At 54.4% G+C, this 11068-nt stretch overlaps 2 protein-coding genes across 6 annotated transcripts in view; one reads left to right on the top strand and one right to left on the bottom strand.

Annotated features, from left to right (window-relative positions):
- Positions 1-1140: 1140 nt before the first annotated feature.
- On the bottom strand, positions 1141-7587 carry LOC139179934 (collagen alpha-1(I) chain-like). The gene is made up of 7 exons (XM_070780465.1): positions 7573-7587; positions 3396-4870; positions 3195-3310; positions 2584-2894; positions 1919-2456; positions 1449-1703; positions 1141-1328 (listed from the first exon to the last, which is right to left on the bottom strand). The coding sequence occupies exons 1-7, from the start codon at positions 7585-7587 to the stop codon at positions 1141-1143; spliced, it is 2898 nt and encodes a 965-aa protein (XP_070636566.1).
- Positions 3083-11068, top strand: part of CTBP2 (C-terminal binding protein 2) — a 168971-nt gene continuing 160985 nt past the window's right edge. For 3 of the 5 annotated variants that reach the window (XM_070781063.1, XM_070781062.1, XM_070781060.1), the window contains exon 1: positions 3083-3342. The gene's annotated coding sequence lies outside the window, so the exon portion shown is untranslated. Of the gene's footprint in view, positions 3343-3744; positions 3820-4897; positions 5042-11068 lie in introns of those variants that run through there. The other 2 variants (XM_070781061.1, XM_019988606.2) reach the window with 2 other exon arrangements.

The following is an 11068-nucleotide window of genomic DNA, read 5'->3' as shown; positions in this document are numbered from 1 at the left end:
TCCTTATGTTAGGGAAATCTCCTTGTTGGTCATTTGTATATATCTTCCTTTGAGAAATGTCTATTCAACTCTCGGCCCATTTAAACATTCCTGTTGCTGTGTGGAACATCTTTTTAAAAACTGGAGTTTGAGGGGCTTCCCTGGTGGTCCAGTGGTTAAGAATCTGCCTGCCAGTGCAGGGGACAGGGGTTCAGTCCCTGGGATAGAAGATCCCACATGCCACAACTAAAGAGAAAAGACCCTGCAGGCCACAACTAAGATCTGGCATGGCCAAATAAATAAATATTTTTTTAAAAATTGGAATTTGAAATAACTCAAATTATTGGGGGCAAATAATTTGTGTTGGGGGCAAATGGACTCTATTTCAAAATACACGTTATCAAGGTGAAATGAGAAATAAGTTTTGGTTCTGAGGATACTTTTTTCTTTTTTAAACATTCTTAAAACAATGAACACAGTATTTTCTTTTCTTTTCTTTTTGAACACAGTATTTTCTAAGTTTAAGTCAAATTCATGTAGACATACAAGTTGAACAAGTGATCTAAAAAAAGCAGCTGACTTTCTTTCTGTGCTTTCTGGGTGAAAAGAGGGCCACTCAGAACCAAAGATCATCAGTGAAATAAGCAAGCAGAAAATCTTTCTGGTTATTATAGTTTATGCCTAAAAGGCAGAAAAGCAGATAACAGTAGTCCAGTAGTCTGGGGTGGGTGGGGTCACGGTATAATCTAGAACTATCTTGGGTGCCATGACCTTGAGGCAAAACTGGTGGGGCGAGGAGCGCCTCGAAAAAGATGTTTCTGGGGGTGCGGGGTGGTCAGAAGATGGGGACCATTAAAAGTGCGGCTCTGGCGGTTTTTCAGCGGAACCGGAGCCACTCCAGCTGGCCCTCCAGGGCCTAAGAGGGTCAAGCAGAAAACGAGCTTCGGACATCCTAGTAACAGAATTTTGTGATCTAGAGGGTGTGAAAAGCCTCGTCCCGCCCTGCCGCCCCTTCTAGGAGGTCTTTAGTAGGGTTCGAAAACCTACTGTTGGATGATAAAGCAACCACCAGGAGTCAGGACCCCCACAAGGCCAGTCGCGCCTGCCAACCTGGGCGCACTTTAGCACACGCTGCGGGCCTGAGTAGGGGTTTTAAAAATGTTAATAGACCGAGAGGCCTAGAGCTGCGCTCTTGGGGAGGCAGAACAGTACCCCGCGGTTCGGGGGCCCTTTCTCTGACTCCCAGGCCCCAGCTGAAGTTACCTCCGATTCGTAGGGCGTGGTGCACTCCCGGGTACGCGGGAAGCCAAACCCGGCGACTCGGCTCCGGGAACCGCTGCCCCGGCGGCCTGCAGAGGCCAGGCCTCACACCCCTCCCCACGCCTTTCCAGCTCAACATCTCAATCCACTTCGTAACATCTCAATATGGTTTTTAAACAGATCGAGACGAAGGGCTCCGTTCAGCCCACACCGGGGGCCCTCGGAGGACGCGCGGCCGATCTTGCGGGCGAAAGATGAGAGTCGGTGGGCTTCTGGGTCGCAGGGAAAAGAGCCCTCCCAGCCCGCATCGCGGAGTCCCTCCAGCAAACCGCGTTCCAAAGCCGCGGGCCACGGGCGTGGGATGTAGCTGCAGCCGGCGCTCGGCCTGGATCCCAGGTTTGGTGTCCAGACACCAACCTCGGGGCCCCGGGACGGCGCAAGAGCCCAGGTCCCCGACTCTGGGGCTGGGTGAAGGGGGGTGTACCCAGCCGCAGAGCGCCTCCGTCCCGCGGGTCCCGGAGCTCCCACCCAAAGGCAAGGCTTTAAAAATAGCCCCGGCGAGAACCAGGCAACAGGAAGGAACATTTTTTTTTTTTTTTAATGTGTAAAAAATGTTTTGCTTCTCGTAGGGAACACAACCGCTGCGAGTTCCAGCACATCGGGCTCCCTCCGCGCGCACCCACAGCCATCCACCGCCCCTCGGGCCAGGCGCGGGCAAGCGTCTCCCGGATCCGGATTTGGGGAGCGCAAGTGCCCCCTGTGGCCGGCCCGCGCCTGACCCCGCGGGCCTGAGAAGGCAGAAGCGGCTGGCGGAGGGGCCCGGGAGGAAGTTGGAGCCGCGGGGCCGGGAAAGGAGCAGGTCGGCGCCGCGGGCCTGGCGAGGGGCCCGCCGGAGCCAGGGCCACCCTGGGGCGCTGCGCCAAGGCCCGCGCGCACTCGAGTTCCCCCACGTGGCCGGCCGCCCGGGGCCCCACGTGGAAGGGGCGGAGGAGGAAGGAGGGCGGCTGGAGGGCCGGGCTCCCGGCCGCGGCCGCCGGACCCCCCTCAACCCCGCCCGGCCCCTGCCCTGAGGCCCCAGCGCGTCTCCAGGGCCTCCCGGGCGGGGCCAGGCCGGGGAGTGCCCGCCGCGCCCGGCCCCCTCGCCCGCCCGCCGTGCCCGTGTGCACTTTCGCGGAGCCACTAATCCCCCGAGAGAGCCGATTTGTAGTGAGGAGTATCTGTAGGGGGCGAGGCCGGCCCATGTGGGGTTGTGTCATTGGTTTGCAAAGAGAGACCCCGCCTTTGCCCAAAAAAAAAAAAAAAAAAAAAAAAGGGAGCGAGGAGTGAGCGAGCGGCGACCCTCACCTCGCCTCCCGCCTCGCTCCTGCGCAGCCGGCGGCCACCGCGAGACGCGGCCGTGTCGCTTCTTTCCCTTTCCTTTTCTCTTCGTTTTCCTCCTCCTTCCCCGGAGGAGAAAACAAATAAAGAAGAGCAAATAGCCGGGAGGCGCTCGGCTTCCCGGACGCTCCCTTCCCCCGCCCCCCCACCCAACCCGATCCAAGTTGGAAACAGCATCCTCTCGGGGGTGAGCGCGGCGCGGGGCGGGTGCGGGCCGGGGACCCCCAGGGCGGCCCCCTCCCGGCGGGCGGGCGGGCGGGCGCGGGGCCGGGACCGGGCTGGGGAGGATCGGGAGCCGGGTGGGCGGAGGAAGGGGGTGGGGTGGGTGGGGAAGTAGGAAGAGGCTCGGCGGCGAGGGGAGGAGGAGGAAGGGAAGGGGAGGGGAGGGCTGGGGTGGGGAGCGGAGGGGAGGGGAGGGGAGGCCGGGAGGGGGGAGGGGCGGGGAGCTGGAGAGATTAAGTTTTTGTGTGTGTGTCCCTGTGTGCGTGTGTCATTTTAAGGTGGCCCGGGAGCGGCCCAGAGGAGCCGGCGGCGGCCCGAGGAGCGAGGGACGGAGCCGGGAGCCATGCCGCGCTGACCCGGGGGGCCCGCACAGCCGCCGCCGCCGCCGCCACCACCACCGCCGCCGGGTGGGGTGGAAGGGGCGGGAGCCGCCGCCGCTGCCGCCGCCGCCGCCGCCTCCCGGGTGGGCGCCCTTCGCCGTGGACGCCGGCGGCCCGGGACGAGGTAAGGGGGGGGGGGCTGGGGGAGGGCTGGGGCCGCTGCCGCCCCCGCCTCACCTGCAGCCGCGGGCTGGGGGGCGCCGCGCCCGCGCCTCACTGCGCCACTGGGGGAGGAGGAGGAGGGCGAAGGACACCGAGCCGGCATCCGAGGACATCTTTGGTCTGCGCCCCCCCCCCCACCCCCGGCCCGGTGTCCCCGTTCGGCGCTCGAGGGGTGGGCGCAGGCCTGGGGGTCCCTGCCTGCCGTCCCCCCCTCCACCCGCCGCCGCCGATCGCGCCCGCTGGCCGCTGTTTGCGCCAGGATTTTTGTTGTTGTGATGAGAGTTGATGAATGCGAAGTAGGCGGTCACCTTCCTTCCCATCAGGATTGGCAAAAAAAAAAAAAGAAACCCCGAGTGCGGCGGCGTCCGGAGGGCAGCGGCGGTGGCGGCCTCTCGGCGACGGTTTCCTAGGCGCCCCCGGCTCCCGTTCCCCGAGGCCGGTGGGTGCGCGCGCGCGCGGGGGCCGCCAGCGACCCAGGCCGAGCGCGCGGCGCGCCGCGGGGACAATACGGCCGGATCCCCCGGGACCGGGAGTCCGAGCGCACGGGGCCTGGGGCCTGCGGGGCGGGGGCGGGGGAGGGGACCGGGGGGTCCACTGGGAAAACGGGGCGCGCGCGGCTCCGGGCCCCCAGGGGAGCGGCCCCTGCTGGCAGGGGATCCCGCGCGGCGCCCCGGGAGCGCAAGTGAGAGACGGGAACGCAGGCGAAGTGGAACCCTTTTGTTTTGCCGGCCCCGCATTGTTGGCTCCTCCGGGCAGCCGGGCCACATCTGCCGCCGCCGCCGCCGCCGCCGCCACTGCCGCGCCGGGCTCGGCCCGCCAAAGTCGCAGCGGGGCGGGGGCCCGGGGCGAGCCGGGCGACGGGCGCGGGCGGGGGCCGAGCTGGCCGGGCATTTCCTCTGCCCGGCCGCGCTCGCGCCGGCACCACTTCCTCCTCGCCCGCCGCTGCCGCGGCCGCCGCGAACCCGGCCCGCCCGCCCGCCCGCCTCCCCCCGCCCTGGCCGCACTTTTCGGGTGGGGCGAACCCAAAAGAAAAAGTTTCGCAGGAGGGGCTGGCGAGGGCGCGCCCCGGGCGGCGGGGACTCGGCGCGGCGCAGCGACAGCCGAGCGGCCGCGATCGCCTCTTCCTCCTTGTCCTCAGCGGCGCCGGACCGACCCGCGCGGCCGAGGGGAAGCGCCTTTCTTTCTCTGCCTGGCGCTCTTCCCAGCTCCCCGGGGCAAGTTGGACACGGGCGCGCGAGATCCGGGGCGCGCGGTGGCCCTTCACCAGCCGGAGAGGCCCGCGGCGTGGCCGGTCGCCCTCTGCCCACGCAGCGCCCGGGTGCTGGGAGGCCGCGGGCCCAGGAGCTCGGCGCGGTCACCGCCGGCCGCGTCGAGACACACACGCGCACACACTCCCTCCGGTGGCTTCGCTTTCCGCCGCCGCCGATGGTCTCGGACACCGAGTGTGAGTGCGCCCGCGAGTGTATGTAGTGCTCCCAGCTCCCCGAATACTTTTTCCGGAGGCGGCCCAAGCAGCTGTTGGCTCTAAGGGTCCCCGTGCTTAGTATTTAACAAGTGAAAGGAATTTTTCGTAGAAATCCCCGCTTGATCTGCGTCCTTGGCGGTGGAGGTTGGTGGCGGTGGCCTGCGTCGTCACGCCAGGCTCACTTGCTCTCTCCGGGGTAAACACATCTTTCTGGATTTTTCCCCGTTTTTTTTTTTTTTAAATTTGAAGACTGGAGATCGGGTTAAGTTCTTAGAGAGTCAGACGTGAGTGGCTCGAAGGGTAGACCAGAGAATTCTATCCTATAAATATGCATTGAGAATTTAAAATGCTAAGTGCCTTATTTGCAATTCTGTTGGATATTGTAGAGACTGGTATATTTTTATCTGACATGGATAATTTGGAGGGGACGTTTATTTTGGTTAGTTTACTAAGTGATTCTGCCTCCCGACTTTGGTGAAATAAATCAAACTTTTCTACTCCTTCAAAGAAGACACTCTTCTCTGCTAGGTGCTTGGGTTCAAAGACAAGTTTAAAATTTACCTCGTTTTCAGTTCTTAACTGCTGTTCTGCCTCCATGGTTCTCAAAGTAGAACTTCAGTTTTCATGTGCTTAGGAGAATTCCACTGTTTTGATTTAAAAAAAAATTTTTCCCCCTACATTTTGAAGTAATGGGACTTTTAAGGATCTTGTTTTTATAATCATTTGATTTCAAAGAGTACTTTTTAGAGCAATTACAAAGTAATATTCAAAATGCTAATTAACACTTTCAGTCAGAGCAGCTTTCATATTGAAACAGGATTTCTTTTCTCCTTTTTAAGTACCAGGGACCCTATCCCAGAGTTGAAACACTAAATATCCTTTTGTCTAGCATCAGATCTCTGTGCGGCTCTGACACTCTCCTGTAAAAACCCTAGTGCCCTTTTTATTGCCCCCAAAAGAAAAGTTAATGAGATGGTAGATTTCAAGCAAAAAACCAGGCCCTCCTTCTTGCAAAATATGCTTCCAGTTGCCATTGAAGTTAGATGCTAGCTGTGAATGCACTTGCCTTTAATGAAACCAGTTTAATAGTTCACACTTGATCAAGTATAACAGGACCAAACAAAGGAAATACGCCAGCATATTTCTGTAGAACATTGAGGGGTTTAGGGCAAGTGTTTATGCGGGGTCACCCCCTCCCCCAACTCTGTCCCTGGTAGCAGGGAGTGAGGGTTGAAGGCAAAGGGAATTTATGACACTGATTGGTTTTCTGTGCCCGAGGGGTAGGGACCCCTGTTTGTCCCTGTAGAAAACAGTTATTAGAGGAAATTTATGAATCTTGGGTTTGGAGCTTGTTTTGGATCTGACTAGGTGCCTTTTGGTTTATTTCTTTTTCCTGTTGATAAAGCAAGGGGTGGGGGGGGGGGGGTGGAGATAAAGCTAGGTTTGTTTTTGTCCTCTTTTCTGATTGTGCATTAATAACAGCTGGGTGGAGGGTGCTCTCTGTAGCTCTGTGGATTTGAGCTCAGAGCCCTACTATTTAAGATTTCAGTTGGGATCTTTGAAACTGTCCCTTAACTGGGTGTTCTCCTGGGTGAGGGGCAAGGCGAATTACCATCTCTTATCTGTGATTCAAGCAACAACAGCAAAAAAAAAAAACCCAACAAAAACCTCTGTCCTTAAGAGGGTTTCTTTTCGGGGCTGGAATTGCAACTTATGTCTGGCACTTAGTCATTGACTAGGTGAAGAAATATTTGCAAAGTGTGTGTCTTTAAAGTTAAAAAAGTTTAAAAGTTTGGCTACTTAAAAACAAATACTACTAGCATTGTAAAAATACACCAGTGACATACTTTGTGAGATATTTTGGCCTTTTAAGACTCAGGGCACACCTGTTCCTGCAAAGTCGAGTTTGCTTTCCCTGGCATTGTTAATCTGGTCGTGTACACAAGATGAAACAGGAAAACTTGCTATCTGTATAATGATTAACTAGCCATCAGTTACCCTTTCAGGGAATAATCAATACGTTTACTCTTGACTTGTAAAACTCCAGAAGGAAATCCTATTCATAAGTCTGAAAAGTGTTTTAATGAGAGACGAAATGGCAACAAACAGCAACAGCAACAAACAAAACTGCAAAGTTAACCTGGAACTTTTTTAGTGCTCTGAGTAGCCAGCGACCAGGTAAAGGATGAGTGTGTACATAGTTAAACATACTGCGTTAAGCACAGTGCAGGAGTGGGAAAGAATTTTATTGCTGTTAAAATATTCTGGCCAAGGGAGCTCAGGTTGGCTCACACCATTGGAAATCCTTGAGGTTCAAAACCAAAAGGGTGGCCCCTCTGGGGTCTAACGCCCCAAAGCCATTTGCCAACCGTTCTCTCCATTATGAATCATTTTTGAAGGCAAAGTTATCCCCTTTGCACTTAACACTTTTCCCTAAATGGAAAAAATGTAAAGCGTTTACAGCAACCATAGAACGGCCACCCCAGCTGTCATTTTTTACCACTGTCATTTCGATAGAGAAGGGCTGTCACCATAAGGTATGTGAGTACAAGCCTGGGTCCCTCTGTGAATGATCTATCGGCGAAAGTAGCAGTCCAAGTGTCTCGTGTTCCTGATACTGGCCACAAATATATGTTCATATAGGACATGTTTGGGAAAGGAAATTTATCTGTTCTTCAGAGCACAATTCCGGTAGTGTTTCCACCGCCTGGCTGATAGTTCACTTACAGCGGTGGAACGCATTTTCGTAGTAATTAAGAAAACGGGAGTGCAGTTTGCTTGACCCTTCGAATAGACTACTCATACTTAACACCGCGTATTGAAACGCTGCGCCTTGTTCTCCAAGAAGGTTCCTGTGCGATTCGCTAGCTAAGGAATGCTTGTGTGGACTTCCCCTCCTGCAGACTTTAGCAGGCGCAGGAAAACGCTGGAATGGATATGCTCTCAGAGGCTATACTGCCTGGGCAGTATCAGTTTTCTCCTTTCCAGCTGGTAAGCATGTCCTAATTTACGCTGCTACAGTTAAAGTTACAGCGTCCTGGGAAAGAAGGAAAAATATAAAACTCCCCACCCTACCACCCTCACCTAACCTTTTGAAGTTAATTTTTGTTCAAGTGTGTGTTTGATGGAATATGTATCAAAGACTCATGAAAGGGATTTTTTTCTTTTTTTTTAAACATACCTATGTCTGGGTTTGGAAAATTATACTTAATAATTGCTAAAAACTTCAGAACCATCTTTAAGGTGTTCAGCCTTTCTTTTGATCATGATTTAATGGACAGTAGTATCCAAGTGCCATCAGTGTGACTCTAATAATCTGAACAAATGAACGTCCCAGCTTCATGTGTAGTTTGCTCTTAGCATCATTATTAGTGTTTCCAGCCGAAATTACAGCTACACTTGGGCCTTCAGGACTGCACCAGTGAAAAGAAGGGCTTTGCACATTGTGCTAAAAACCAGGATTCGCAGATGAATACAGAATGTACAATGGTGAGCGGCCAGGCCATTGTTTGTGCGGAATGTTGACAGTGGGAGCCAAGGGGCAGCTTCATTCTCTAACTGCTCGGGAACACACAAACTTCAGGAGCTGCACACGGGTGGGAACCAGGCTCGCAGTCGTCCGTCTTTGCCCAGCCGCTGGCCTGCTCCCTTTCCAGATTTTTTCTTAGAAGGTGGTCTTTTCTGGACTGCCAGGGAACTTTGTGTGCTTTCTCTTCTCAGTGATCTACTTTTTTGGAGACAAGATTCTGAAAGCAGATAACAGGGTTCTTCAAAGAAAGCGTACACGAGGCAAACTTTTTGTCTCCCTGGAATGCAATCTTCAGAAATCATACTCAACCCTTACCAGAAATCAAGGCATCTGAAGTCACAGGAAGCAGTGGTGTTTATTTTTATTATTTCCCTCACATTAAAGTCGTTTTGGGTTTGTTGGTGGTGTTAGGGGAAGTGCAGTGAAAATGAGTATTTGTTGGATTTTTGTATTTTGCTGCACAGCTGCTGCTATTTCTGGAAACGTTCCTCTGAGTTGCATCTTCTTCCTCCATTCACCAAGCTTCCTGCTTGCACATGGGAGCTGAGGTTCCCAAGTGGGGCCCAAACTCTTGCTACAGGGGCAGGCACTCCTGTTGACCTTTTTCGCCCCTCCCAGAACTGGGGGCAGTGTGGCCCTGGCTCCTTGTTGAGGCCTGATTGATGCCCGTTCTGATTGGGGTGAGGAGCTTTGGTTACAACTTTGGGGGCCAGTTGACTTTCCACCTGTATCTAGTCCGGTTCTTCCTTGAGTGAATGTTTTAGAAATGGTCTGCTTTAACTGTTTCTGTAACGAAATGTAACAGATGGTTCCTTAAGGTTGGGCTTAATAGTCACAACAACAGTGATAAGACACCTGCGTTCTTACTCATGGATTCATGTAAGGGATGCTTTTCCTTTCACGGAGAATTGTGACTTTGCTTCTGGGTAGTAATAGAGCCTTCCTTATCCCCAGGACCATCGGATGGTATTTAGGGGATGTTAATCCCGAATAGCTGTTGTTGCTTGAACTTGGTGGGCAGCCTGCCTTTGGGTGTTGTTCACTGAGAGTCCAAACATGTCTTGGGATGGGGGGAGGCGGTGCTTTCCAACAGAACCCTGTGATTCTTAAAATCCTTTGGGCTTGTAAAAAACCCAACAACAACAAAACTTTACATTGTTACTTTCCCTCCCTCTCAAAAGTGCTCAGAAAGGTGCTTTTTGCATTAAAGTAAATCCTTAGTTATGACTTGAGTTGCTATTAATTGGCTTGAAGATTGGTTCGAAGTCGTGGCCACTTTTCTGTGTCTCATCCCAGCCCAGGTTGTGGCAGAATCTTGGAAGGGCCTTTGAACAGAGTTCGTCACATGGGGAATGTGTAGGTCTCTCTGCAGTGCCCAGGCTGGCCACAGGGTTTTAAACTCACTGCTCTGCTCCAGCCATGCCTGAAATCTGGACTTCAGCACAGGACGAACAAAAACTTCATTATGGAGTCATGGAATCCCTGGAAGTTTCTTTGGAAAGAACAGGAGACCGAGATCATAGAGGTCAGCTCCTCTGGCCTGATTCCCCAAGCATGGCAATTTATAAAGCTTGATGGGTGAAAATGCCCTGCATCCAACCTGGAAGTGATTGTGTTGTTTGTAGCGGCCCCAGGTGTCTGAGTCTGTGTGGAGGGATGGGGGTAGGGGGCGGGAGGACCTTCAGGTGAATTTCCTTGGCTGTCGTGGGTAGAGGCCACCTTTACCGTGTGCACCTTTCCTGCTGAAGGAACCCTGGCTGGGACTTGATTCTTTGGCTAATGGATGTGTTTAGAGCAGTCGGTCCAGAAGTGCAAACAAAGTCTGCTTGTTCAGCCCCAGGTGGGCCTCACACCCATTTGGATGGTGAGGAGCCCGTAGGGTGTTGCACCTTCCGGGTCTGCCCACCTGGAGGGCAGCCTGGGCCAGCAGGGAGCAAGGGGGTGTGGGATGGGGGAGGGGGTAAGGGGACTGGGGTGGGCTCGGAGCTCAGAAAGCCCCTTCCAGGGATGGTCGAGGGGACTGAAGTGGAGCGGCCTCGCCTGGTCACACGGGCATGCTTTGCTGGGAGGGACAGAGAGCTAGTGACACCAGGGAGGCCTTGCTGTGGGAGCTCCAGGCCAGATGGGCTGCGTGGGCTCCTAGCACTGGCTGAACTTGACTGACCACTGGGCCCCTGCGTGGGGCAGAGGTTTTCCAAACAGCAGAGACCCCCCCCCCCCCCCACACACACACCTCAAGGGCAGCCCATGCTTGGGGGCAGCTGCTAAGGAACTGAGGGGTAGGAATGCTGCGATTTCTTCCTGGTGGTGTGATAAACATTTTGGAAAGTTTCTTTCCAGCTTCTCTTCAGACAGTGAACTGTGTGGGCTGCAATGCTGGCTGATTCCTCCAGCTGCCCCTTGGGGCCTGGATGAAGCCAGAGGCCCAGTGTGGATGCCACGTTTTCTGCCCGTATTCCAGGTACAGGAAGGACACAGTGATGTACCTGATTCCATTTCCTCAGCGCTTTGTGGTCGTGGGCTAGAAGTCACTCCAGGGGGGCAATCAATAAAGAGTATATTTTGCCGTGCAGATAGCAATATGGACATATAAGTGCCTACAAGTAAAATCTCAGAATGTTTTTGATCTTAAGAACATTTCACAGTCATTAATCTTCACGACGCTCCTGCGGGCTAGGTAAATAGAGCAATTCC

Source organism: Bos indicus, chromosome 26 (assembly GCF_029378745.1).
Source record: "Bos indicus isolate NIAB-ARS_2022 breed Sahiwal x Tharparkar chromosome 26, NIAB-ARS_B.indTharparkar_mat_pri_1.0, whole genome shotgun sequence".
Classification (NCBI taxonomy): domain Eukaryota; kingdom Metazoa; phylum Chordata; class Mammalia; order Artiodactyla; family Bovidae; genus Bos; species Bos indicus.
The sequence above is the reverse complement of the archived record's forward strand: the minus strand, read 5'-3'. Positions and strand labels throughout refer to the sequence as shown.